The sequence below is a fragment of the Cyanistes caeruleus genome, chromosome 1, assembly GCF_971803275.1.
Source record: "Cyanistes caeruleus chromosome 1, bCyaCae1.hap1.1, whole genome shotgun sequence".
Taxonomy (NCBI): Eukaryota; Metazoa; Chordata; class Aves; order Passeriformes; family Paridae; genus Cyanistes; species Cyanistes caeruleus.
The window spans coordinates 19,068,191-19,094,650 of record NC_141701.1 but is presented as its reverse complement, the minus strand read 5'-3'; the positions used below and the strand labels follow the sequence as shown (position 1 = coordinate 19,094,650).

At 37.4% G+C, this 26,460-nt stretch overlaps 1 protein-coding gene across 27 annotated transcripts in view; it reads left to right on the top strand.

Moving 5' to 3' along the window:
• Window positions 1-26,460, top strand: part of OXR1 (oxidation resistance 1) — a 258,539-nt gene that overhangs the window by 229,694 nt on the left and 2,385 nt on the right. For 14 of the 27 annotated variants that reach the window (XM_086880659.1, XM_086880635.1, XM_086880646.1 and 11 more), the window contains 5 exons: window positions 16,199-16,279; window positions 19,546-19,671; window positions 21,756-21,908; window positions 25,338-25,433; window positions 26,005-26,078. In XM_086880659.1, coding sequence (XP_086736785.1) covers window positions 16,199-16,279; window positions 19,546-19,671; window positions 21,756-21,908; window positions 25,338-25,433; window positions 26,005-26,078 — 530 coding nt within the window. Of the gene's footprint in view, window positions 1-6,763; window positions 6,986-16,198; window positions 16,280-19,545; window positions 19,672-21,755; window positions 21,909-25,337; window positions 25,434-26,004; window positions 26,079-26,460 lie in introns of those variants that run through there. The other 13 variants (XM_086880694.1, XM_086880714.1, XM_086880710.1 and 10 more) reach the window with 3 other exon arrangements.

The window sequence follows — 26,460 nt, the reverse complement described above, 5'->3', positions numbered from 1 at the left end:
AGCTCGGTTCTCTTAATATTATCAAATAATTTTCCAGATCTACATGTTAATATGATTAGTGAGATGGATAATTTTATAAAAAATGCTATGCAAGTACAAGAAATATGCTAATATGGTCTTTTGTGCATTTTAATTTGAGTAATGTGACTTCCTGTGACTGACTTTCAGCACAAATCTGAAAGCTCTTAAAAACTTTCTAATTGGAGATGTTTGGCAGTACCAGATGGTTTGAGCTGTCATTACATAAAACTGAATTTTAGTGACTTTTAACATGCATGCTAGAAAATGAGTAAATATGGGGAATTGTAGTCGTTGTTGTCATACTCATTATTTCCACTGAATTTCAGTCACTATTTTCAATCTATATACTTCCTTCCTTTAACACAATAAGCTTTTCTCCTGTCAGTTTTTTGCTCCAGGTGCAATCTAAAGTAGCAGGTGAACAGTATAATTGAAACCTTTTTCGGGGTAATTTGGCTGAAAAATAGGCTGCCTTTTTCAGATCACAATGATGGCAGAACTCTGGGTGCAAAGGAAATGGAAATGCATGACAAAATACTGTTGATCTACCAAAGGATGAAGGTTGTGGAGTACTTTTCTTTTCCAAAATGTGTTCTCCCTGCTGTCATTGTACAGTATCTTAAAACTAGAAGAACAGGGAAGATGATTAATGGGTAACCCAGGTGTGGTGCTCTGAAACAGCTTTTGTTTCTTTGCTAGTTGTGTTAATACGTTCAGGTCCAGCTTTTTATCAATAGACTTTGAGAAACCATTTGCTTGTTTAGTGGGAAAGAAATTATGGGAAGAATAAGCAAAGGCAAAGATCAGTAACATGAAACAACTAGTAGGTATTTGTTTATTAAGTTTATCAATGAATAGGACTGAACTCTTACCCAAACTTCAGTTTTTTCTGCTTGCTTCTAGTTCGATCAAATACTGCATTGTACATAGTGTCAGCAAAAAGTCCAGAGAATCCTTTAACTTTCTCTTTTTGTGTTGCACCCTTGATAGATAACTAACTTACTAGAAATAACTCTGAATCGCCTGCTGTTTAATGCTACCATCAATAAAGGTGACTAATTCACTGTTAGAGTTTGAAACAATGTCTGAGGCACCTCATAGCTGCTGTTGCTGATGTTGTTGCTCAGTATTGTTCTTCCAGAGAGGCCCCTGCCTGAGTCATTCGTAAAGCTTTATAAAAAGGATACTTTTTCACTTAAAATCAACCCATGCTAAAGACTTGGCTCTGGTATCCACTGGAAGTGAATAGTAATAGCTTTATTTAATATGCTATCTAAGAAATGAAACTATGATGTTAAGTTCTCAGTTGTGTTATCCCCATGCATTTTTCTCGAATGTCTCTTTTATCTTGTACTTTAGTGAATAGGCTTACACCAAGGAAGAGGGTGTATTGAGTTGTGTTGTTTTTGAGTGTATTTGGGTTGTTTTGGTGCTGGCTGTTTTACTATCTGTACGGAGCTATAAAGTGTATTTATCATGGTATTCTTTTTTTAACTTGATGGGTCTAGGTTCAAGTGCTAATGGCTCTCTGTGTCTGTTAGCACAAATGATGAATACTGTTAAGTGTTAATAAACAAACTCATTCTCCTAAACATATTCTATACTTGCATCTAAACATGGCAGGACTTGACAGGAAGCTGACTCCTGTTGTACAGTGTCTCAGAAGCAATTTCCATTGGTATTTATGGTCTAATCTTGTTTCCTTTTTAAGCTCAGGTTGTGCATATAGTAGGTTCCTATTTAAACCTGAAATCTGTTAAGGAAACACTTGAATTGCTCTGCATTAGAGTAATTCTTGTTTAAAGCATTGATTCTTCCTTTCCCTTCCCTGTCATTTGATTTTATTGCAGTTGTTCAAGATTGAGTCATACTTAATGTCCATATAAATCTAAATACTCATTCACATCATATTTGAAAATAGGAATTTTCTTGTCTTAGGACCCACAAAGTGGTCTTAAAGTAGTTGGAAGCTAATCAGTTTCATTTTTTTCATTAACTTGTTCATTGCAGAGGAAATACATGAAAATAATTTGATTTAAAATGTTTAGAAGTTAATTTCCAAAATGAAGCTTGAGTTGATAGATACTTGCAAATATTTTTTTCTAGACATTGTAGGTCATGTTCTGGACTTGCATTTTATAGTAATTGCCTTTGGTTTTGCCTATGGAGAGTCTGTAGAGAACATGGATACAATGCTTCTGGAAAGCAGTAACTCACTTGTCCAACTGAGTTTGTTAGAACCTGAGCTGTGGTTTGAAAATGCTTACTAGATCAAACCATTAGCTGCAATTAAGTTCTGTCTTCTTGAAATGGTATTTGACTTGGACGCTCAGCAATCCAGCATTACCAAATGTCTAACTTCTGAAGGGTCTCAGAATTTTATTTCTGTCTATTGGTGCAAATGTGAAGGTCACAAACAGTGACTGTCTCCTGGTTAGATAAGCACCTGTGTCCAATATTCCAATCTTGAAACCTTTTTCAGATGTGAAGTTCTCTGTTGGATCTATACTGGAACCTACAATATTTCTATATTAAAGTGGATACTGCAGTTATAGAATGCACTGCTGTCTTAAGTTTTTGCACTCTACATGTATTCTAAATCACGTTCCTTCTGTATATTTGCTTCCATTCTCTACTGTATACTTCAGTGCTTGGATACTGGTACAACATCTGCTTGTTATGTCTTACATTTTAAAATGTGATATGAACATAATGCTGTGTGACAAACCGGGTAATACTGGATCAGCAGAGAGATGAGGAAGCCTGAAACTTGCAGGCTTTTTGAATGAAGCATTGTGCTGAATGTGTAAAGATGCACACTAACAGTCTTCAGAATAAGATTTTTTCCAATATGTTTCTGGAAAGGCTGTCTCTTTATGATAATGAATTGGATATACAAGCTAGATGGTTATTTGGTTACATTGTGTACTGTCAGTTAAGAAATTGGATATGTTAGTATGCATGTGTTGTTGTGCATTACCACAGAATGTTTAATAGGCTTTGCTCTTGTACTGGAGGATGAGTCTCTTCAGTTCTAGCAGTGGTGTGGTATAGTAGAAATGCTTCTGTTAATTTGTTACAGTTGGAGAAAAGGGCTTTGCTGTCTATTTACATAATCCAATGCTCTTTGCAGAGATTGGTAACTTCCATTCTTGCATAACTTTTGTAATTAACTTGAGTGATATTGTACTGCCTCTCAACTTCTTGCATTAGGGTATTTTTTGTTTTGCTGTATTTATTGTTCCTTCTTATAATCTATTTAAAATCTATTAATAACTTGTAAGTGAAAATTCAGAGGTTTTCATTGCTTTGAGCTGTCCTGTAGTTGGAATCATGAATGTGTAATTGTAGTTGAAAGCTTTTTCCTGTATCTAATACAGGGATCTGGGATGGTCTCTCTGCTAAGAGTTAAAGCAGAGTCATTCAGCTAAAAAGCTTGTGCTTTTGAGATTCTTAATGGCTTTCAGTGTACCTTTGAAAATCCTCAGGAAAACTTTGTGATGGAAAAAATACTTCCTTTTTTTTTCCCCCCCTCCCTTTCCCTAAGCTGTTGACAGGAAACAAATGATGACTTCTCAAGTTAGACTTCCGTCCTTATGGAAACTTTCTCAGCCAACTTAGAAGTTGTGCCAGTCCATGTTGTATTTACTCTACAGGAGATAGCTTTTTGTAATGTTTTAGTGTTTCTTGTACCTGTAAAGGGAATAGGGATCAGACCTTACCTAGCTGTAATCTGTAACCATGTTAGCTTTACCTGCAACAATTTTTACAAAGACTCACTTGTTCCAGAAGACAGAGTAGTAATTTTGTACAGAAGCCAGTACCTGAATTTTTATTTTTTTTTATTTCAAATGCATTCTATCTTCATTACTCCTGCACTTGACACTTACTGATGTGTAAAGTTGTAAATAAACCAAGTAATTATGCCCCTCCTACCTGTCTTGTAACCTCTGTCTCTTGAGAGAGATGGAGTGTGGGAAATATATTTTCTACTAATGTAACTTCACTTTAAAAGCATGAATATTAAATGTAGGGGTTGTACAATTCAGTTTCACTACTTTCCTTTTGCTGTGGTATCAGGACATTGCTAGTGAATATGTGGAACAAAATAGTCTCATCTTACCCAGTTGCAAAAACCTTCTTCCACACCTGGTGTCCTGTCTTCCTACTGAAGTTGAGGGTTACTATGCCTGCTTCTCTGTTTCAGTGATAGGTAATCTTGTAATCTGATAACTTGAAATCTGGTATGTTATTACATTAACCACATAATTGGTTTGGAGTGGAACTAAGACATTCTGTAAGGTGTACCTTTATTTGTTGTCACTCTACTTTTTCTCTTCTGCTACTTAACTATTTTTTTGAGACAGATCAGTTTATTAGGAGAAATAACATTGAGTTAAAATTACTGAAAGGACTATGCACACTGATTGTGTAAAGATCTTTATCTTGGTTGTGAATTAACAATGACAATAACAAGATTATCATTTAGTTTAATTAGAAACATTTTCTGTTGCTCCATTGTCTACATAAGAAATAGGTGGATGCTCTTAAGTGTTTGCTGCTGTTCTGCACAGATGTTATGTGTGAGCTGGTGCTCCTCACTGGAGTCTTTTATTAAGAACACTGATGGCAAGGCCTACATTAATTGCAACAAGATGTGAGATTCTGATTCCAGTTAACAGATCAGGACCGTAATCCCCAAATGCATGAAAAACAAAAGGGCAGTTTATTAATCTCTAACTAAGTGTTGCTACTGGGGTCAGATTTCTTGTGTGGGCTTCTTTCTGTGGCTGGGGTGGAGATGTGCCATGAATGACAAGTTTTGCCACTTTGCTGAGTGTGCTGTGTCTTGGTGCTGCTCGGGACCTCCCTCCCTCCCCAGCAGCTGCTCCCAGCTGAGGGCAGCTGCCAGCTCATGGGGACAGCTGCTGCTGCTGCAGGACTGAGCAGCTAAACACTGTCGGGGGGTGTCTCTTAAAGTTATTTGTGCATTCATTCCCATTAAACTTTGCAGCTGTAATTAAGTGAAAAAGTGAGTTGTCAGATCGAGCAGAATTTTATTTCACTCTTCTTTTGAGCAAGTTTTTAAAATCCTTTTGAGAAGCTCTGGGAAAAGTCTTTTTTATTCAGAGAAAAGCTTGAAACTTCTAAGCAGATGGTTAGAATTGTTTAAGATTAAATGTTGCAGGACAAAAAAGGATTCAGTCCATCAGATTCTTTTTTCCTTCCCAGCTTTGGAGAAACTACGTGTTAGCTTGTGTTAGGGAGGAATTTATTTTTTTTTTCCTGAAGGGCACAGAAAAGATGACTGATAAAGTAGTCTGTGGAAGAGTTGGCTGTATCACTAGCTTTTGCTTTCTGCTTTAAAGTTTTTGTTTCCAGAGAAAGTTTGAAATACTTTTGCTGCATATTCTTCATTCCTTAAAGATTTCCCAGACTTTGCTGGGAAGGGGGTGATGTCTGTAGCTTGTATTATATTTTTATATTGAATGTAATTCTCATTTGAGGGCAGACTGGTTTTTGTTCTTGTTTTAACCCTCAGTATTCACTTATTACTTGAAAATAAAACCGAACAAAAAAACTCAAGCACGTAAATAGGCATATGGCTTATTGGAATCATACACCATTTGACTATAAATGTCAAATCATTGTTATGTGTTTGAATTTGCTAAATCCCAGCTTTAAAGTTCCAATGATAAAAATGTTTTTACTTGCCACCTTAATAGCTCTGGTAAGTTGGAACTAATATACTTTTAGAGATGCCATCTCCCAAAAAAGGTTTTACTGAAAAGAAAAACATTTTATCCATCAGAATGTTAGACACTATTGCAAGGTGACACGTTCAAAACACAGTTTGCAGAAAAATACAAGTTTTGGCCCTGGTATTCTCTTCTTGGATGATTTGGCTTTTAGATCACAAAGCAACAGCCTGAGTGTACAGTGATATAATATTGTTCTTTTGCTACTCAGGCCTATTTAATACTTTCACACAGAATTTGGAGCATGGGTGATGTGGAGACTGTTTTGGTTGTTTGTTTTGGGGGATGTTGGGGGAGGGGGGGAAGGAAGATGTTTCATTTTGGATATGGGGTAGAAAGGCTGCAAGTTCTACTACAAGGAGATTCTTACAGGGTTGTCATGCTTTTTACTATTGTGTATAGCTGTTTATTTAAACATCCTTCCTTAAGGGAAAAAAAATAATCATGATTGCAAAAATATTTCTGGAACTAGCATTTAATCCGTACAGCAAATTTACCTTATAGACAAAATGATTCATTTTCTTCTTATAGCTCACAAACTGAAAAGGCTGCAAGGCTAACAGTCTCCCCCCCCCCCCCCCTTTTTTTATTTTAATAATATTTTAAAATATTTTAAATTTTGAAATCTTCACTCTTCTAACTGGTTCTGGACTCTAAGAAATGACTGATGGTGTTTATATAAGGTTGTCAGCATAAGGAAAACAAACGCTTAATTTAATATTGAATGCAAACATTTTACCATTAAAAATTGTTTATGAACATTTACCTTGTAACAGAATATTGCAAGCAGTTCTTGGGGATTATTTTTGTGTTCTTCAATACTATGTACGAATAATTAAGTTCTGTATCTTTAAATATTTTTGCCTTTTAACAAACTAGTGCTCTGCAACCACACTTGAGCACAGGAAGCCTTCCTCCGTGTGTATCGTCATCATTTGCGATACATCCCCCTGCTGAACGCTTGCTCATTTGCTCCCTGCCTTGTCAGTCAAATGTGAGCGTCCAGCAAACTATCCTGTCACAGCGTCGCGGGGCTCTGCCTGTGCCTGCAACTGACAGCAGGTACAGAGAATGCTTTCAAACAGCCGTGGGTTTTGTTTCATTTCTTTTTTTAGTCTCGTTTTATTTTTAGAAGGGAAATGTCTCGTCTCTGGTATGGGAAGAAGGGAAGAAAGCACCAGCCAGTTAATCATAAATGCACTCTGGTAATTTTCAGTGTAGTACGTTCATGTCTGTTATTGCGGTCTTTAAATGTTGTGGTGCAGAGACGGTTTCTGGAAGTTTAAATTTTGAATGTGTAAACAGGATGTAAAGTCACAAATTTGCATTATCTTTGGAACATAACCTAATTACCGGTATTCCACTGGCATTAGATAAGAGAAACTATTTGGAGCTATTAAGGGGTTCAGCAGTTTTAAGGTGGGATTTTCTTTCTTTTCCCTGGGAGTAATGCATTTTTTCACAAAAAAAGAGCTTTATAGCTAGGTACCAAGAACAAGAGGTTGCATGGGCATAGAGTTAGAGAAGTGTAAATTTCCTGAGTTACCATTACCTTTTCAGAAGTCAGTCAACCGCATAAAGGTCTGATAATACTTCTAAATTTATGGATATGAGTCTGCTGTAGTCCCGTTCTCATGTTTATAGTGAAGGGGAGGAAGCAAAAATACTGGCTTTTTCAGTATATTAGATTTATGAAAGGAACTGGGTTTTTTTTTCAGTGCTGTTTTCACCAAACAGAGTTTTTGTAGCAGTATCTAAAGGAAAAGGTTTTCAGTGAGACTAACAAAACAACACCTTGGGTATAGAGAAGAAGTGATCTTGACAATATACTTTGCTTTTACCCACTGGTAAATTTGGAAGATATCCTTGTGACAGGAGAGTAATTCTTAAGAATTACATCTTACTGGGTTTTGAAGCATACTTCTTTCAAGGTGCTGTTGAGTTGGAGTTATATTTTTTATTTATTAACATGTTTTTATTCTTTATCTTCTAGGTATTGTTTTTATCGTTATTTATAGCCAGGATACTTGCAAAATGTGAAATTGGCTTGTTGCAACAAATGGTTCTATAAAACGTGTCTTCCTAAATAATAACACATTTTTGAAATAATAGATTCTTAACTTTCCTCTGTGGTAGTGGAATTGAATGAAGGTACACCTAAATGAACTGAAATGCTCATTTAGCAGGGTGCACTGCTAGCATACCCTGTTGCAGTGTAAAAACTATCTGAAGTTCAGTTTACAAAGAATGTGCTTTTCAACATGTGTCTAAATACATAGATAAATAGATATAACCTGCACAGATATTTTAAAAAGCAGTACTATCCTTTATTATAATTGTTTCCCTTAGGACCAATACTGAACTTTAGCCAGAGTCTAACTATGTTATAAAAATAATACCATCTTTTAAGGACAGTTTTGAGCTAAAGAAGACTCTGTGAGAATAAGGATCAGCTCTGCTGTGAGAAAGGTAGAGAGAACAGGTTATTTTAACATGTAAAAAGTCAAATAATTACTTGTTAAAAGTCAAATAATTTTTACATGTTAAATTACATTTAACATGTAAAAAGAAAAAGAGGGTACAGAAGTATCTACAGATGAGGATATTTTTTTAAATGTTGATATGTTGATAAGAAAAGCTCTATTCTTGAAATTGGGTTTTTTCTTCAATGAATGTTTATAAAACCAATGTGCAGGTTTTACAAAAAGGAAGGATTATTGGTATAATTATTTCTGTTATGCAAGACTACTGGAAAGAATATTAAGCAGACTGGCAGCATATAAAATGTACAGGTTTCTGACTGAATTTCTCATTAGTGGTTGTTCTGGATTTGGATGAAGGTTTATTTGACAGGAAATAACTGTTGCTGGGCTAAATTAATTGATACAATAAAACAAAAATGCTAGTTTGAAGCAACTAAGTTGCCCTAGATTATTTACCTTGAAGGCCTTTGTTACTTTCCTGGTGATACTGTTAATTTGAGCTGAACGGTGAAAGGATTTGGTACTTTCCCAGGCTGAGAAGTCAAAATTTTGGTGACTAATTGGTGTACTATGCTCCCCCTTTAAAAAGCCAGTAATGTCAGCCTCCCACATTTTTGTAAATGTTTGATGTTTACTGTGTCTCTCTAATTTATGGCAATACAAGAGATGCCAGAAAGTTTCTAGAATGTCAAAAATGCAGGTAATGGTTCTTGCTATTAAATCATTTCAGACAAAAGACATCAGACAATGCAAGGGAACAAAAGGTGGATTGCCATCTTTGGGAATGCTTGTCTGTGCTTTGTACAGCTTAGATAGGCAGCATAGCCAAAGGGGATAAAACCAATGAAAACTGATCTTGGCTTTTATATTCTCAAATTATTTACATGCAAAGAGAATTAAAATGTTGGTTTTAATAGCTTGAATTGTTTGAGACCTGTACAACTAATTACATTTTGAGTTATTGGTTAACTTTATTTGGTAAGCTAATGCCTGTATTTCTCTGGCAATTATATCAAGGTATAATAACAGGGGCTTCCATGAACGATAAAAATTTAGTACTTCTCTCTGGGTGTCAGAATTGCAAGGTTGCATCAATTCAGTAATGCTACTGAAATATTTTTGTATCAGTTTTCTATATTAAGTTTTTTGAGCAATAGAGTGAACTAATTATATATTTTCAGTAATAAAAAAAGTAGAATGAAATCCAGTACTTTCTTACACTCAGATCATTTAGCCTGGAATCTTTCCTTGATGACAGATATTTGCCATACCTGTTGTCCTAGGTAATTTTGGGGGTTTATGCATTGTGTTTGTGCTTTTGCATGAATCACCCCATGCAAGCCTCTTGGAACAAGTCCAGAGGAGGGCCACTAAGTTGATCCAAGGGCTGTGTTTTGGTATCAGATGGACACCTCTGCTGTGAGGACAGGCCGAGAGAGTTGGGACTGTTCAACCTGGAGGGGAGAAAGCTCTGGGGAGACCTTATTATGGCACCTTGCAGAGCCTACTGGGGTTCTCTTATAAGAGACCTGGAGGGGGACTTTTCACAAGGGCATGTTGTGATAGGACAAAGGGAAACGGCCTTAATCTGAAGAAGGAAAGGTCTTGATTAGATACAATGAAGAAATTATTTGCTTTGAGTAACCTGGTATAGTGGAAGGTTCCCTGCCCATGATAGGCGGGGGGGGGGGGTTTGGAGCTGTATCATCTGCAAAGTCTGTTCCAACCAGAACTATTCAATGATTATAGTTCTTCAATTTTTGGGTGTTATATTGTTCGCATTTTTATTAATTATTAAATACTAGTCTGCTTCGACAAAGTTAGAGTAGCAGAGGAGTTTTTGAAAAGGTTGATTATAAGTTATAAGAAAGCAAATGAGTAGTAAAGGCTTACATTTTTCCTGTATGTTTTTAATGATCTGTGGAATCTGAAGTTTATCCTTAATTGACATTTTTTCTGCTTAAAGCAAGAGACAAACATTTTCATACTGGGCTCTGATTGTTACTTTTAAGCCTGTGTAATGCTTTCTTGTCATACCCAAGAGGATTTCTGCAGGGCAGTATCAGAACTGAGATGTCACCTTGTTCAGCCTACCTTCTCTTGTAATGGCAGCTTGAGCTCAAGCACTAGTTGCTGTGGTTTCAGCAGCTGAACCACTGGTTTATCTGCTTGCAAGGGCTGAAACTTCCTTAAATAGTTTCGCAGGGGAGCTGGGTTTTATTGGTCATGTTACTACAGATCTTTTTTTATTTGGACAAAACGAGTAAAGTTGCTTGGCCTGCCTCTTTAAGAAAGTAATTTTCTTAAATCTAATTCTTAATTCTTTGCACCAACATCTTAAACTGTTTAATGTTTTGCATGTTAAATTTAGTTATCTTGCTGGCATTATCATATCTCTCATATGAGTGTTTTCTCGTATCTTTTAAAAAAAACAGCTTGTTATTAAGGTCCACAGACTTGAGGTAACACTTTGTGTGCTTCAGGCTTTGATTGCATTCTTTTCAAGTTCATTTATTCTGGTTATTGCAGATACTTCAGTTTATCTTCAGTATATGTTAATTACAGCTTGGTACAGTTGCTAAGGGCTTAGAGCACTTTGAGGCAGATATTTAACAACTGCAAAGCTATGGGGACAATACTGGTCACAGGGAGAATGCTGCTGTCATGTGATCTACTCAGCATTTCTGTCCCTGCTCTGGAAAACACCCTGGTGTGCATAACAGTTTGGAGAGGGACAGCATTAAAAATACTGAGAGAAAGAACCATGGTAACAGCCATGGGAAAAACAGAGGACTGCTGTCACTTCACAGTCCTCTGCATAAAATGGCCAGCTCTCATCCCTTCCTTGTCACCAGTAGAGTGACAGGGAGCTGAATTGACTGAAAACCACACAAAACAGAAAATTAATAGCTTTGCAGCCATGTGCTTCTAAAATGAATCAAATTAAATGAGTCTTAAGGTTTGGGTTTTTTAAAATGATATCTTACAACTCTTTATCAGGTGTGATACATACCATGAATTAATGCATTTTTGTGATGTAATCAATATGTCCCAAATAATCATATTTGATGTGATGGAGCAGAGTACTTCTTCAATTTTGTCTTCTCTCCAGCAGTGTAATATTTTTGAGAGGAAACTAAATTTATCTGAAAAATAGTGTTTTCTCTTAAAATATTTATAGCAGGATTCAGTTCTTATAGGCACCTTTTTATTGGAAAGTATTCTGAAGTAACTTTGTAAATCACCTAATAAAACTGCATGGTTTTTTTTGGTTTTTTTCTCCAATTAAATATCCTGAAATATTTTTCAATCTCAAGACTTAATGTTCATGTAGTTTACCGTTCACCTGATTTTACAGTTATGTATTAAGATCCAAAGTAAAATTGTTCAGCTTGTATTCTTTCTTAGTGCTTGTTTTTTTTTTGTAGTCTGAGTTGGTAACAAGGCTACAGATGATAAGTTTTGGAGCCATTTATGCCATTAAGCTTTATCTGTTCTTAACTTCCAGAAGCACTGTTCAGCTCTGATAAGGCCCTCCCATTCTGGATGGAGACAGTTTCAGCTGCTTGTTAGCTCTGAATATTTAGCTGTGTTTGTTTTGAGGACTGCAATGAAAGCTCCTCCCTGTTAGCAAACAGGCATGGGGGGTGTGGGGTGACTTGTGGCTTTGTTAAACTGAGGAATCCCTCACTGGTGTAAAAAGCGTTTTTTACATCTGCAGGATGATATGAACAGTGGCTGAACTGCATTTTCATGTGTTTTGTTGAAGGACAAGAAATGTTCCATATTTGGAATTTTTTCTTCAGTTTCATTCATTGCAAATGGGCAGCATAGCTTGTAAAAGTTAGGTACTTTTGACATATTTTCAGAAAAGCAAAGTTTAGAAACATAATTTCTCCAAAAGGACAATCCTTGGCTTCTTGGTTGTTTGAATAATTATTATGCAAATGGTTGACTTACTGCATTAAACATTAAAACTCTAGGGTGTTTTGCTAAGTGGTTAACTCTCACATACATGGTGTGGAGAGTCAAAGGTGAAAGTCATGCCTCAAGTCATACAATTCATCCCATGTTTTTTCACCAATGCTGCCAATATGAATACAAGAGGTAGTATTAGATATCTAAGAATACATTTCATTTCTTTTCAAGCTTGGAATTGCAGCATCACAGAATAAGCTGAGTTGGGAAGGACCCACAAGGATCATCCAGTCCAGATCCTGGCCCTGCACAGAGCCATCCCCAGGAGTCACACCATGAGCCTGAGAGCATTGTCCAAACACTGCTTGAACTCTTGTCAGTGTTGGTGCTGTGGCCACTTTCCTGGGGAGCCTGTTCAGTGCCCAACCAAGTTCTGATGTCCACCTTTTTCCAGTATCCAAACTACAACTCCCCTGACAGCTTCATGCCATTCCCTTGGGTCCTGTCACTGCTCACCACAAAACAGGGATCAGTGCCTGCCCCTCCTCTTCCTCTCATGAGGAAGCTGTACCTGCAATGAGGTCTCCCCTCAGTCTCCTCCCAGCTGAACAAAGTGGCCTCAGCCTCTCCTCATAGAGCTTCCCCCTCAAGGCCCTTCACCATCTTTCTTGCCCTTCTTTGGACACTCTCTAACAGTTTTCTGTCTTTTCTTGTGGCACCCAAAGCTGCCCCCAGAACTTGCTGTGCGGCCACCCTAGGGCGGAGCAGGACAATCCCCTGCCTTGCCCAGCTGGCCATACTGGGCCTGATGGCCCCCAGGACAATGTTGGCCCTCCTGGCTGCCAGGGCACTGCTGGCTCATGTTGAGCTTGCCATGGACCAGGACGCCCGTGTCCCTTTGCACAGCACTGCTTTGCAGCATCTCATTCCCCAGTCTGTACCTGCATCTTGGGTTGCTGCATCCCAGGAGCAGAATCCAGCACTATCCCTTGTTGGACTGCATGTGGTTTGTGATTGCCCAGTCCTCTGGTCTCTGCAGGGCCTCCCTGCCTTCAAGGGAGTCAACAGCTCCTCCCAGTGCTGTATCATCAGCAATAGACAGTTTCAAGTCCCTAAGCCTTTTTTTTTTTTTGCCCTGAAGTACACTAACAATCCAGCCTTTACACATTACTTGTTTTGCTCTATTACAACGCCCAGATTAACCATAAGAGGTTTAGCTGTTTTTCTCTTCTCACACATTCTTTTTAAAGCAGAAAAACAGCTAGAGGGAGAACAGAGTGTCCTTCAGGAACATTTCCTTGTCCCCAAAAATTAGCTTTGGTTTTCTAGGAAGCTGGATACTGATATGGCATCGTAAAGAGAGCATAGTAAATAAAGCACATAGCAAAGTCTAATTACTTTAATGGAAGAATTTTTTTACAAAGAAGCATTTTGTACTGAAATTACAGTTCAGTATGGTAAATATGATTCTGCAGCTACTTTTTATTAATGAAATGTCTTGCTTTCTAAGTATTTCTCATATTGCATGAAAGACTATGTTCTATGTTTGAGAATCAAAGTTCAAAGTAGAATGAGGTAGAAGTAGGTCCTGGAATGACAGGAAAACAGACAGCTGATGGGGGGCAGGGACTAGGGCAGGACACAGAAGAAAACATAGGTTTATTTAACTTGGTGAAGGAGACTAGAAGATTAATAGGACTACAAGGTAGGAATATGTGGAAATCTTGATGGAAGAGGAAATAGCAAAAACAGACTATGAATTAAACTATGTTATAAGGAAGAATAAACTTCTAATATTACTACTAACATTTCAAAACAGTGCTCATGAGCCTGGCAGCAAAAAAATGCTATTTGCAAGATATATCCCAATTCCTGAATTAGGCTGAAGGTATTTGCTGCTTGTAAGCTTAGACATGTGACTTTAAGATTCTGTAGCTCATTTAATCAAGAAGTATGTAGTCCTGTCCACTGCAAAGCAAGAGTAAAGCATGTTGGCCTAAACCATGGGCATTATCTAGGCCAGATGCCACATCTGAAAGGCTGAAGTATCTTAACATAATCATTTAAAGCCTGGTTCAGTGATGAGTGGATAAACTTGAGACAGTGTCTCATGGTTTACTCACAGAATTTAGTATGAACTTTATACTTAGTACAGGCTGTATACTTAAAATAAGCTCTGGGTTTGAGACAGTGCGTTCTTTTACTTTAATTTTCCTGTGGGTAGTTTGACATTCTATGACATGCTGTTTATATTTTTCATTGCATACCAATCGTCTGCCATTGTGCAGGCCTTTGTTCTCAAAAGAAATGGAATGTGACAGTGTGCAACAGGTTCAGCATGCCAAGAAGCTATTATGTTGTACACACTTGGATAGGTATTCATGTTCCTCTCAAGCAAGAAAAATAAGGCATCTCCATGGCACATGAAAAGGTCAGTCTCTGAGTTAAAAAGCTGATAAGCAATTTACAGATGCAAGATAAGTATGCATTTAAGAGGTTGAAGGCAAGATGACAGTGCCCATAAAACTGTCCACATTTCCACTTTGTGAAACAACTATATAATGAGATTTTGAGTTTTTTTTCTCAAGAATCTCCTTAAGTAACCACACATTTATAGCCTATTGTAAGTCATCTACTGCCTCACATGTAGTAGCGTATAGCTTAATGAAGCAATAAGGCTAAAGGTTCCTCACATTACTGCTTTTCAGGACTATGTTCATAAGTTGCTGGTGTGAACAGTGTAAATTTGCAATGAAATGTCATAGCAAATAAAAGGATAAAACTACACTATCACTTACATGTTTGAGTGGAATACTGTTAAAGCTTTACATATAGCTGTTTGAGAATGCACAGGCCAGTACAATTTACAACAATATTCATGATCTATTTTAAAAGAACGGTAGAAAAATAATGGAAATAAATTGAGTGCTAGTAATTACAGATTATTCAGTAAAAAAGCTGGATGTCACAAGTATTCCTTTTTCCTTGCCTTGCAGTTGCATGGGGTAGAGTGAACCATCGCTGCTCAAGAGCCAGTCATGCATGACTGTGGGCTCTGTACTCAGGACAGTGGCGAGTATCTGGCCAAACTCCTTGTAGTAGGGACAGGTAGATGGGGAGCTGCTGGACTTGTGGTTGTCTTCCTTTGCACTGTGGTAGGCTCTAGAAGTTTTTAATATGCTCTTACTACATGGGACATCCATTTAATCTCTCCACCAGCTGTTTTAAGATGCTTTCATACCAATGATGATTTTGGGTTGTTCTCAAAATCACATTATTTGCTCTAGTTACATCAAAATGACTGTTGTAGTCCTTTAGCCAGCTTGTTGCACCAGAGCAGCATGTTCTAGAGCTTTCTGACTAAAGACTTTCTGGCTGTACACCTCCTGCCAAAGTGGAGATGCCATTTGCAGTGAATGTGTTGACAGATGAGCAACTCCAGAAGCTTTGGAGGGGAATAGAAAGTCCAGGATAAAGAAATTGTCGGGTGGTATTGGGATGTTATTAAACTGTAGTCTTGCTACATTGTCTTTACCTTCACTGCCACACAAGAGTTAGATCTTACTGAGAAGCCTGAGATTTGCTTCTAATCTTCATCTAAGAAAGCAAACCAGGTTCACGGGATTCATTAATCTGAGTGTAAAGAATGTTTGAGAAGACCTTGGGCTGAAGAGTTTGGGTTAAGGCATGTAACTCAGATTGACTTCTCATTTAGCATCCTGATACTGGAAACTTTATGCACTCCTATATCAGTTATTTATTCATCCTAGATCAGTGAGATACTTGACTGCCAGTGCCCTTAGTGTTTAATTTGTAATCTTGCTGTGTTTACTCATATGTCTAAAGTCACCTACATGTGCACTGTCCTTGCAGAAACAAACATCTTTTGGCCCTTCTTGTTTGTTTGTTGTCATTGCACATCTTCCCTTCATTATTCTCCTCCAGTTTTTTCTTTCATACCTTTTTACTTTTCTTCAACTGTCAGTGGAATTATTGTCTTCCTGTCTCCATATTCAGGTAGTGTCAGTGGCTGAGTATCACCGCAGGATCGATGCGCTAAATAGCGAAGAACTGCGCACACTCTGCAGACGTCTCCAGGTGCCCTCTTCAGTAGTTTAAACCCCATCTCCAGATACTAAAACATCTTTCTTTGTAGTGTCTTGGATCAGGGCAAGTCCTGCACTCAGTGGGTTTGTCTTGTCTACAGCACTACAAGGATCCAGCAGAAAATTCCTTTGTTTTGGATGTATTTAATTGTGCAATTCTGTGATGGAATCAGTAATTTTATGATGGAATTACTACTTCCACCTTTTTCACACAGGAATTTTCTGTTAGAATTTGAAAATTTGTTCTCAGTACTGCTTGACTTGCAGTGTTGTGTTTTAACTTCTACTTTAGACTGGTGTGTTGTGTTAGAAGCTTCCCTAAAAAGAATGCAAAACAGGTGAAGAATCCAAAACTTTGTTGTATGGGTGTTTAATTTTACATAGGAATCTTTCATCAAGAATTTCACAGTACATGGCAAGTATGAAGCTTCACAACTTCTGTAAAATAGGTAAGTATTTTTCCCATTATAAAAGCAGGTAACTGAGGCAGTTCAACATGGCAAAGGTCATACACATACATACAAAACAGTACTTTGAAATCAGTTTGGATTTTTGAAGGTCTGTGGATATGGATTGAAACTGATATTTGCATTCTCTTTAGGTGTTCCATAGTTTTTTGAGAATTATAAAATTGCTAGATGCTGCGCATATCATACATGCCTTATTGATGGAAAGCATAGCTTAGATTTCCTTAGAAGCATCGAGTATTTTATTTTTCTCTAATACTTGGCTGCTGAAAATGTAAAATTTTTTTTCTGGGTTTTTTTTAAATTTCTTTGATCTTGTCTTTTTTACATATGTAATTACACATAAGCAGACATTTTCTTAGCTCTAATATTTGTTTGTTTAATAATCAGTAATTAATCGCTAACATGTTTTGTAAGTAGTACAATTACATAGATCAATAATGAGCTTGAACCTTGAACCCAAAAACTTCACTGTTACAGGAAAGTCAGAAAGCTTGCCAAAAAAGAAAAATTATTCCCACTTGAGAACAGAACTATTCTGTTTTTGTCAAGTGGTGGCAGAGAATCCCTGTATTAATATTCTGGAAATGTAGGAGCTCTTTCCATATACCTTTCACCTGATATGCCCCAACGCAGGGTTTGGGCTGACTAGAAAATTCTGATGTGATGAGCTGCAGCCTATAAACTCTACTTTGAAGCCATTTGACGGTTGTGGTCTCAAATGTGGTGTAAATTGTGTGTCATTTACCAATTGTGGAAGCCTCTGGAATCTGACTGTAGGTCAGTCTGCTCTGTCCAACTTTGGTGGGAACTAAATCTGCAAATTTTGAAGCTAGAGTGCTTTCTCTCAGATTATTTTGAACAGACACTCTGCTTTGACTAAGCAGTGTTCTTCCTAGAAGGAAACTGCTTTACTTTAATAATAATAAAAAATGAAAAAAGTCCATCCAAAAAAATACCCCAATCCCCAAAAATTCTAAATCAAAAAACTCAGTTTCCCACATCACTTGAGTCCAGATTATTCGTGTTTTCCATAGTGATCTTTAATCAGAATTAAATAATAACAATGGAAAAAAAGCTTTCTGCTCTACAGTTGAACAGTGCTTAACTTCTCTGGAGCTGAAGTAGTAGTATGATGGATGAAAGGCATTTGAAGTAGAAAATACTTGGACTATGAAATAACATTTTAAGGATAGCACTATATAAAGCAGCATGAAGGTCATCTTTTTGTACATGAAGCTATATGGATAATTGCATTTTTTTGTTGTGATATGGAAATCAATGCTTAATCTACGTTGGAAATTCTTGTTACCTTCCATTGAAAAAAGGAAAGCTTCAGCTTTTTTCTTGCTTGATACTCAGTTTAAGCACACCCTTTCTTGGGTTTAGAATTAATACTGTAATTGAGTTGCCGTATGAATATACTTTGATATGTTGACTTTATAAGCCTATTTTTAAATAACAAGAATCTGTGATAGGAATTTTTTTTGTAGTTCTTGAGGGAGATGAAAGGGGTGTCCTTTTTTTTTGCTCAGGCGGCTGTATTTGTTTAAATATTACTATCTGTATTTCAGAGTTTTCTTTGATTTGGCTTTTTTTATTAACTTAGGAAGTTGACAAAAGCTTGGCAAAGTTTACCATGGTGATATTGTGAAATATTGCAGTATGTTTAAAGTATGAGGGATGTGGCAAACTGGATTTGGCAGGTATTTTCTTGCAATTTTCAGGATTCAGGTTTTAATTTGGACAGTCTGGCTTTCGGTGAAACTTGCTTTAGGCTAATAAATTTTTCAGATGCACTTAATCTTGTGAAGATTTCTTTTTTCTGTCAACATTTTAGTAAGTCTTGCTGCAGTGGCTTTTCTAACTTCCTTACTTTTTCCTACTCCTCTATCAGATTTCACTGTTCCTAGCAAGTTTTAAATATCCCTGCAGTTGGATATGTAGAAGGAGGTCTGTTTGGATTGCAGCTATTCTAGTTATCAAGACATGGCACTTTAACTTGGAAGTGCCAGTGAGTGTTTACTGGGGTAAGAAGCTGTTGTGAGCTGCATCTCATGGAGAATTCTGTGGCATCTGCCACTAAAGTGGAGACACTCAGTAGGGTAGATATATAGGTCAGGTATTTTAAATTATTGCAGGACCCTTCTGCATAGTGCATCTTAGCCAGACCTCAGTGCTCACTATGCAACTTAAGTATTATTGCTGCTTTCCCACCCCACCCTCTCAATTCTTTCTTCTTTGATTCCCATAAGTACTCCAGCAGATCAGCTTATAGAGCAGCACTACTCCTAAGGCACCATTCAAATGGTTTGCTCAAAATATATGGCAGTAGTCTTCCCAGATGTCTACTCCATATCTGAAAAGTTTCTTAAGTACTCTAAAAGAATATTGATTCAGAAGCTACTGAGAAATGTCAATGTTGAAGTTTTAATTCCTTTCTGATTTTTTTAAATTATACTTAGAATGCTATGTCAATATTAAAATGGAAGAGCTTTTTTGAGGTATCTTCTGAAAAGCATTTGAAGCCCTTCAGCTTTGTATGAGAACTGTTGTTTTAGCATAAAACCATAGCTTTCTTCTGACTAAGTGTCTGTAAGTTATTGTAATATAATTGTGTACCAGTTTGCTATGGGAAACAGTGGAAATCTCGGTCAGATCAAATCTATTGGATTTCTAAACTTTTGAAGGACTTGCATAATTGATAACTGCATGATTTTAAACCTGTGAAGTTTTACCTTGTCTGCTAATAGGATGGCATATACTTACTTTGTTGCTATTCTTTTTGTAGATAACAACAAGAGAAGATATCAATTCAAAACAGGCAACAAATATCAAAACAGACCTGGAGCCTGAAGCATTCCGGCCAAATCTTAGTGATCCAAGTGAATTACTACAGCCAGAACAAATTGAAAAGGTATGGATGCAGATACATCATTTTTCACTCCTGCACATTATTGTATCACAAATGCTATGACTAATGTAAAACACACCAGTAAGAAGACCTTGTGTGATATTAAATAGAAGAAAATAAACTCTATATTAGAAAAGATGGCTAAGACCACCGAGTCCAACTGTTACCTCAGCACTGCCAAGTCCACCACTAAACCCTTTCCCTAAGTGCCACATCCTTTGCCTCCTTTAAGTATTTCCACGGAGATGGTAGCTCAGCCACTTCCCTGGGTACCCTGTTCCAATGCTTGACAGCTCTGATACTGAACAAGTTTTTCTCAAGATCTGGTCCAGACCTCCAAAGGCTTAACTTGAGGACATTTTCTCTTGTCCTGTTTTGGGAGAAAAGACTTGACTGTTACAACCTACTTTCAGGTGGTTGTAGAGAGTGATGAGGTCCCTCTGACCCCAGGCTTAACAACCCCAGCTCCCTCAGTCCTCTCCAGACCCTTCAGCACCTTCACTGCCCTTCTTTGGGCACACACCAGCATCTCAATGTTTTTCTTTTAGTGAGGGGCCCAGAACAGCACACAATTCTGTTACCACTCAAGATGTGGCCTCACTAGTGCTCAGTACAGGGGGACAAGTCATAACTCTGTTCTTGGCCACCTGTGCTGCTTGTGTGCTGCTGTCTGTCAAGCAGCACCCTTAGGTCCTTTTCCTTTTTCCAGCTGTTCTTCTCCCAGCCTGTAGTGCTGCAGGGACTTCTTGTGACACAAGTGCAGAGGCTGGCACTTAGCCATATTGAACCTAGTACTGTTAGCTGTGGCCCTTCAATCCCACTTGTCCAGATCCCTGTGCAGAGCCTGCATATCCTCCAGCAGATAGACACTTTTCCCCAGCTTGTTGTAATCTGCAAACAGACTGAGGATGCACTTCATCCCCTCATCCAGTTTGTTAATAAAGACATTAAACAGGACTGGCCCCAGTACTGAGCCCTGGGGAACATCACAAGTGACTGGCCACAAAGTGGATTTAACTCCATTCACCACCACTCTCTGAGCCTGATCATCCAGCCAGTTTTTTATCCAGCAATGCACCTCTTCAAGCCATGAGCAGCCAGTTTCTCCAGGAGAGTGCTATGGGAAATGGTGTCAAAGGCTTTACTGAAGTACAAGTGGACACTATTCACAGCCTTTCTCTCATCCACCAAGCAGTTTACCTTGTCATAGAGGAAAATCAGGTTTGCCAAGCAGGACCTGCCTCTCACAAACATGCCCTGGCTGGGCCTGAACCCCTGGTTTTCCTGCATGTGCTGTGTGATGGCACTCAAGGTGACCTGTTTCATGACCTTCCCAGGCACTGGCAGACCAACAGGCCATCTTGTAAATGGACACCACATTGGCTAACCAGGACATCCCAAATTATCCTGGAATAGTGGCAAACAGTGGGAAGTGGCTCAGTGGGCATATCTGCCAGCTCCCTGTTTCCTTGGGTGGATCCCATCTGGCATCATCGACATACAAGTGTCGAAGCAGAGCACAATTTGTAGTAAAATACTGCTTTTTTAAATCTCAACTTTGAATGCACCATGTATTCAGAAAGACCTTTGTCTGCCTTTGCCCTAATTTCATACTTTCTTGGAAACATCAGTAAAAACACTGCAGTTCTTGCTGTCCAGTCCAAAGTGTTTTCATTACAAATGTGTTAATTGAAGGTTTGGGTTAAAAAGCACAAGAACATGGCAACAAGCAGCATTTACCCTTCAGCTTGTTACCTGCTGACTTGAGTGATCTACTTAGTCAATACTAAGACATTAGTGAGAATGTAATATTATTATGCAAGAATAATTATATGGATAAACCTTTTAGAGACCTTAACAAACACATGTTCTTTAGTTGATAAATCATTCTTGTAGAGGTAGGAAAAGAAACCTGATTGAGTGACCAAAAGTAGAAAATATACATGTGAACCTTCTGGTTTAGTTCTTAGGTTTTAAGGTCACGTAAAAATGGGTGAGCAGAACATAATCTGCTTTCATTTATGTGTAATACATTGTTAAATATAAAACATGTATTAAATAAAGGGTTTAAATTTTCTTGTTAATAGCTCACGAAGTCTCTTCCACCACGGACTATTGGCTATCCATGGACTCTTGTCTACAGTACTGCAAAGCATGGCATGAGCTTGAAGACCTTGTATCGGACAATGACGGGATTAGACACACCTGTGCTGTTGGTTATTAAAGACAGTGATGGACAGGTAGGAAAATATTAGTGTGGCAGTAGGGGACCCATCAAGAAAAAATGTTTGAGTATAGAGGAAAAACTTATGCTTCAAGCCATCATGGCAGATAAAATTGTGTACTAAGCAAGTTACAATTTTGTGTATCAAGCAAATTTTCTCCTTAGAAATGTGTGTTTCACTCTTGAGCAGTCTTCCAACGTAATACATGTCTAGGAAATTACCTACTTTAATGATACAAGTTAGCTGTTGTGATGCAAGAGTCTGGTAATATCCAATTAATCAGTTTAATTTTAATATTTTATTCTCTTAAGGCACAAGAAATACAGTCTCTAAAACTTTCCAATGCTGGAAGGCCTTGCTGAGTTGGAATGTCATTAGCTGTGGCTAGTGCTTCTTGGTATATTCTCTGGCTGCAGCCAGCATCTTTCAAGAGCTCTACTACCTTTGTTACATTATTAATTTCTTCTTTGAGTCTCTCTAGTTGTGCTCTGTTTTTCTTTGGATTATGAATTTCAGGAAGTGGCTCACATCTCACTAGTTGAATAGCAAACATCCTCTCTTGAATAATCGAGTAACAGGTGAACAGTACAGGCAGTTTGAAAGCTCTTGATTCTTTTATTGCAACTTCTATGTTTGTTCGTGGAAGCATGTTACTGCTGTCATGAAAAATTGACAGAATCACTGTAAAATCTCCACCATTCAGTTCACTTATCTCTACCAGTTTGGTAACCACAGTTTTTATTTTCAGGAAGCATGGTCTCATTCAGGAGGTCTGAAAATAGTGAAGAGTATTTTTTCTTATTCAAGTTGCGACTTGATTTTTTCATTGTTTCCTACCTCAGGGGTCCCTTAAAAAGAAAAATGCCTTCTAACTCTCTGCTAATAGAGCAATCTTTCCCAGAAGTTCTTTAAAAATATTTCTTCATTTGCCTTTTAGTTTTGCAGACAAAAACTATTTAATAGATGTTTTAGCAGACTCATCAATCTCATAAATATACTTTGGTGACTTCTTTAATTCACTTATTACCTTCTCAAGATAAATTAGTAAGATGTACCTGCTTCCTAGTACCTGATTATCTGTCCCAGAAAAAATACATCCTTCTTCTGATAGGCCTGTCTTGCTTGCCACTATGTAGTATTGTTTTTTGCTGAAGGAATTTATGTTACTTTCTGTGTATGAGCATCTTGACTGGAATGTTCAAAAAGTGTCACGGTTTCCCTGTCAAAACATGGAGTTCAGAGATATGTCATATTTTATTTATTTTTTTTGTGTAACAGACCTTAGTGAATCTCAGCTTACAGCCTTATACCTAGGAATATGTATGAAAGCATGCCTTGGAATTCTGGGTCAAGTAGTCACTGAACTGAGATTTCAAGCATATGCCAAATCTTACCTAGGTTCCACACAAGAGTGGGGAAATCCATGTCTATTCAGTGAGCAGCATATGCAGAAGGAGTGGTTCAGATGAGTTTTACATGCTCAGTCCTTCACCAGTGTAGTGGGAGTAGTGTTTTCAGTAGCTCTTTCTCATGTTATTAATGAAAAATGTCTGCATTTGACAGCAAAAAATTAATTTGCACTATCTTTCTGTTCAAAACATATGGAAATTTAGCACAGTCTTTCTCCTCTTCATGCAAGGATCTACAATCATGAAAAATAAAGACAATGGCAACCAACTATACTCTTTAATAATTAGTCAGGGTAATTAATTTTATTTGTGAAGCTATTGATTTTTTTGAAAGAGGTTAATTTATTTTTAATGTCTTGTATCTTCCTGGCAGATAGTCTTTTTCAGTCATGGAAAGCCGTTTTAAAGGACTAAGTACTTCATAGGAGAAGGTGTCTAGGAATAGCTCACTATCAACATGCTAAGATAAATACTGTATATGCCCTCCAAAAATGTGTTTTAAGAGACCAGGTGGTTATTCATACCTTACACTTCAAGATCACTGCCTGTTTTCTAAGATTCTGGTTCAGAGAAGATCCTAAATGAGATTCAGCCATTTTGAGAAATGACAGAATTATGACCAGATAGTTTCTTGACTTTTGCTGAGCATACCTGCTCAGTCCTCTTCCTATTTGTTGTTCTGCTCACTTTGTCACTTCAATGTTTATGAAGGATACTGGAATTGTCGTATCCATGGTTGAGGCATTTTTCTTTTAAACTGGAGTGAATTTCTTTCCTGGGCTGCTTTGCCTGAGATTTGTTTCTTTGTTGTCCATGTTTATGAAGACTGCTTTTTTTTTTATGTTGATAATAGGCTGAGAAAGGAGCAAGTGTACTTTGCAACTTTTCTTAATGTTCCATTACAGCTGATAAGCCTCACCCTACTGAATTTTTATTCAAAAACCTTTTCCAATTTTGCTTTTTTTTCATATCATTTAATAATTTTATTTAAATGTATGTTTAAAAAAACCCAAACAAAAGAAAGAAAAAAAACCAACAAGCAAAACCACTGAACTTTTACAAACTTTAATTGTGTAAAAGCTGACCAATGCCTAGCTGGAATTTGGAATCTAAAGCCACCTAAATTGCCTGCTCCAGTCAATTCTAGGTGATTCTTTAATAAAGGTGTCCATTAAATCCATAGTTGCATCATTACAGTTGTTATGGATTGTTTGTCTACTGGTATGTGCTTCTGTTAGTGAGCCCTAACAGCCATTTAAAAATAAATTGGTACCTGATTCCTGAACATGAGTCCCTAAATAAGTGGTAGTCTAGAAATGAAATTAATGCAGTTAACCACCCCAAGGACTGTCTAGTTTTATAAAACGTCATTCTTCAGATTGTATGCACTACAGAAGTGTGAGACATGGAACCTAGGACATGGGAATTTTGGTTATCCACCCTAACAATTAGCTACAAAAATCAGATCTCTAGCTACACAACCTTGCACTTGGATTTGCTGAATTTCATGAGGTTTACATAGGCCAAGTTCTCAAGTTTTTGCTTTTTTGCCTCTGGATGGCATCCTGTCCTTCTGTTAAAATCTGTCTCTGTTGTAAGTCAGGGTAACCAGTGCTTACCTGGTATTTGGACTGGAATTAATAAATCACATGGAAGATAACTAGCTACAGCTAGGAACTTGCTGAAAATAGCGTAGTGAAGTGAAATAGCAGTTAGGTAAGAAGAACCTTTTGATCTGAAATTTTAAATTATGTACACATTGTTTTTGAGACTCTTGAGTTCAGTTTTCATCCATTAGATTTTGTTTTTTTCTTACTGTGCTTGCTTGCTATCGAGGAAGAGTGCTCTTACTTTCTATTGTACCACAGAGCACATCTCAGTGCCCTCAGAACCATGGTAGTACAGTGAAATTCACAGAGTGAATTTTAAATTGCCAGTATTAACAACGTGATTTATCAGTTACTATCATTAGAAATTCTTGGATTCTGTGTAGTTTCTCTGAAGTTTTTCTTGCTCTGATGTATTTTTGCTACAGGTTTTTGGTGCACTAGCATCTGAACCATTTAAAGTGAGCGATGGCTTTTATGGCACTGGGGAGACCTTTATGTTCACCTTTTCTCCAGATTTTGAGGTAAGTAGTAATGACTTTGTATGCTTTTGCTCCCTCCCCAAGTATATGATCTTAAAATACTTAAGGAATAAATCTAACTGTAAATCTGAAAAATATTACAAGTTGGCCCAAAAATAAGTCATCACACTAGGTTTTTTTGTGAAATCTTTAAGAGTACAGTGAATTGGTAGTGTTTGCATGCTGAAGCACGTATTCAACCTAACTGTAATTGTACTAAGGTTTTTCTACTGTTTAAATTCTGCCAGGTGTCTGCCTGAAAATTCACAAACTACATCCTTTTTAGGGGCATATCATCTACTCTAAGCATGTTTTCTTGGTATTATTCATTGTGTAAGAGTTCTGGTGCTCAAGGACAACCTGGTTTGGAATGGTCTTATTTTAATTAGTGTAAAACCTCAGAGAATTTTTGTCTGCAGATGTTTCCTGAATTTTCTGTGTCAACTTCATTAAACTGGCCTCTAGCCACCCATAGTCTGTCTTTACTGATGGTTGGTTTCCCTTCTGCACAAAGGAAAAGTTCAGATCTTTTTACTTGCTAGTCTGTTTTGTTGTTTTGTTTTTTCTTTTGTAGGTTTTTAAATGGACAGGAGACAACATGTTCTTCATTAAAGGGGACATGGACTCTCTTGCTTTTGGTGGAGGAGGGTAAGTTACAATTAGAATCTGTTAAAAATATTTGTCTAGACACCTTTGAAAAAAAAATTGGAATGGATTCAACAGTTAACTAGCCAAGGAACTTTAGCATGCCAGGTATATTTAACCTGTGATGCTGACAAAATTTAAACAGGATGTTTGTCTTCCCTATAGTGTGGCATAAAGTTTCAGCCCTGCAAGTTTATGATGCCTTCCATGCTTGACTTGCATATGTGTCTTCCTGTATTCAGAATGGACACAAGATATGATTGGGGAAGGACATAAATGTGAAAATTATGTGTAACTAGAAGAGGCCTGAATTGAAACTGAGCCATCCCAAAGCATGCCAAGGTCTCCAGAAATCATACATTGTCTTGTCCTGGTTTTTTTCCAC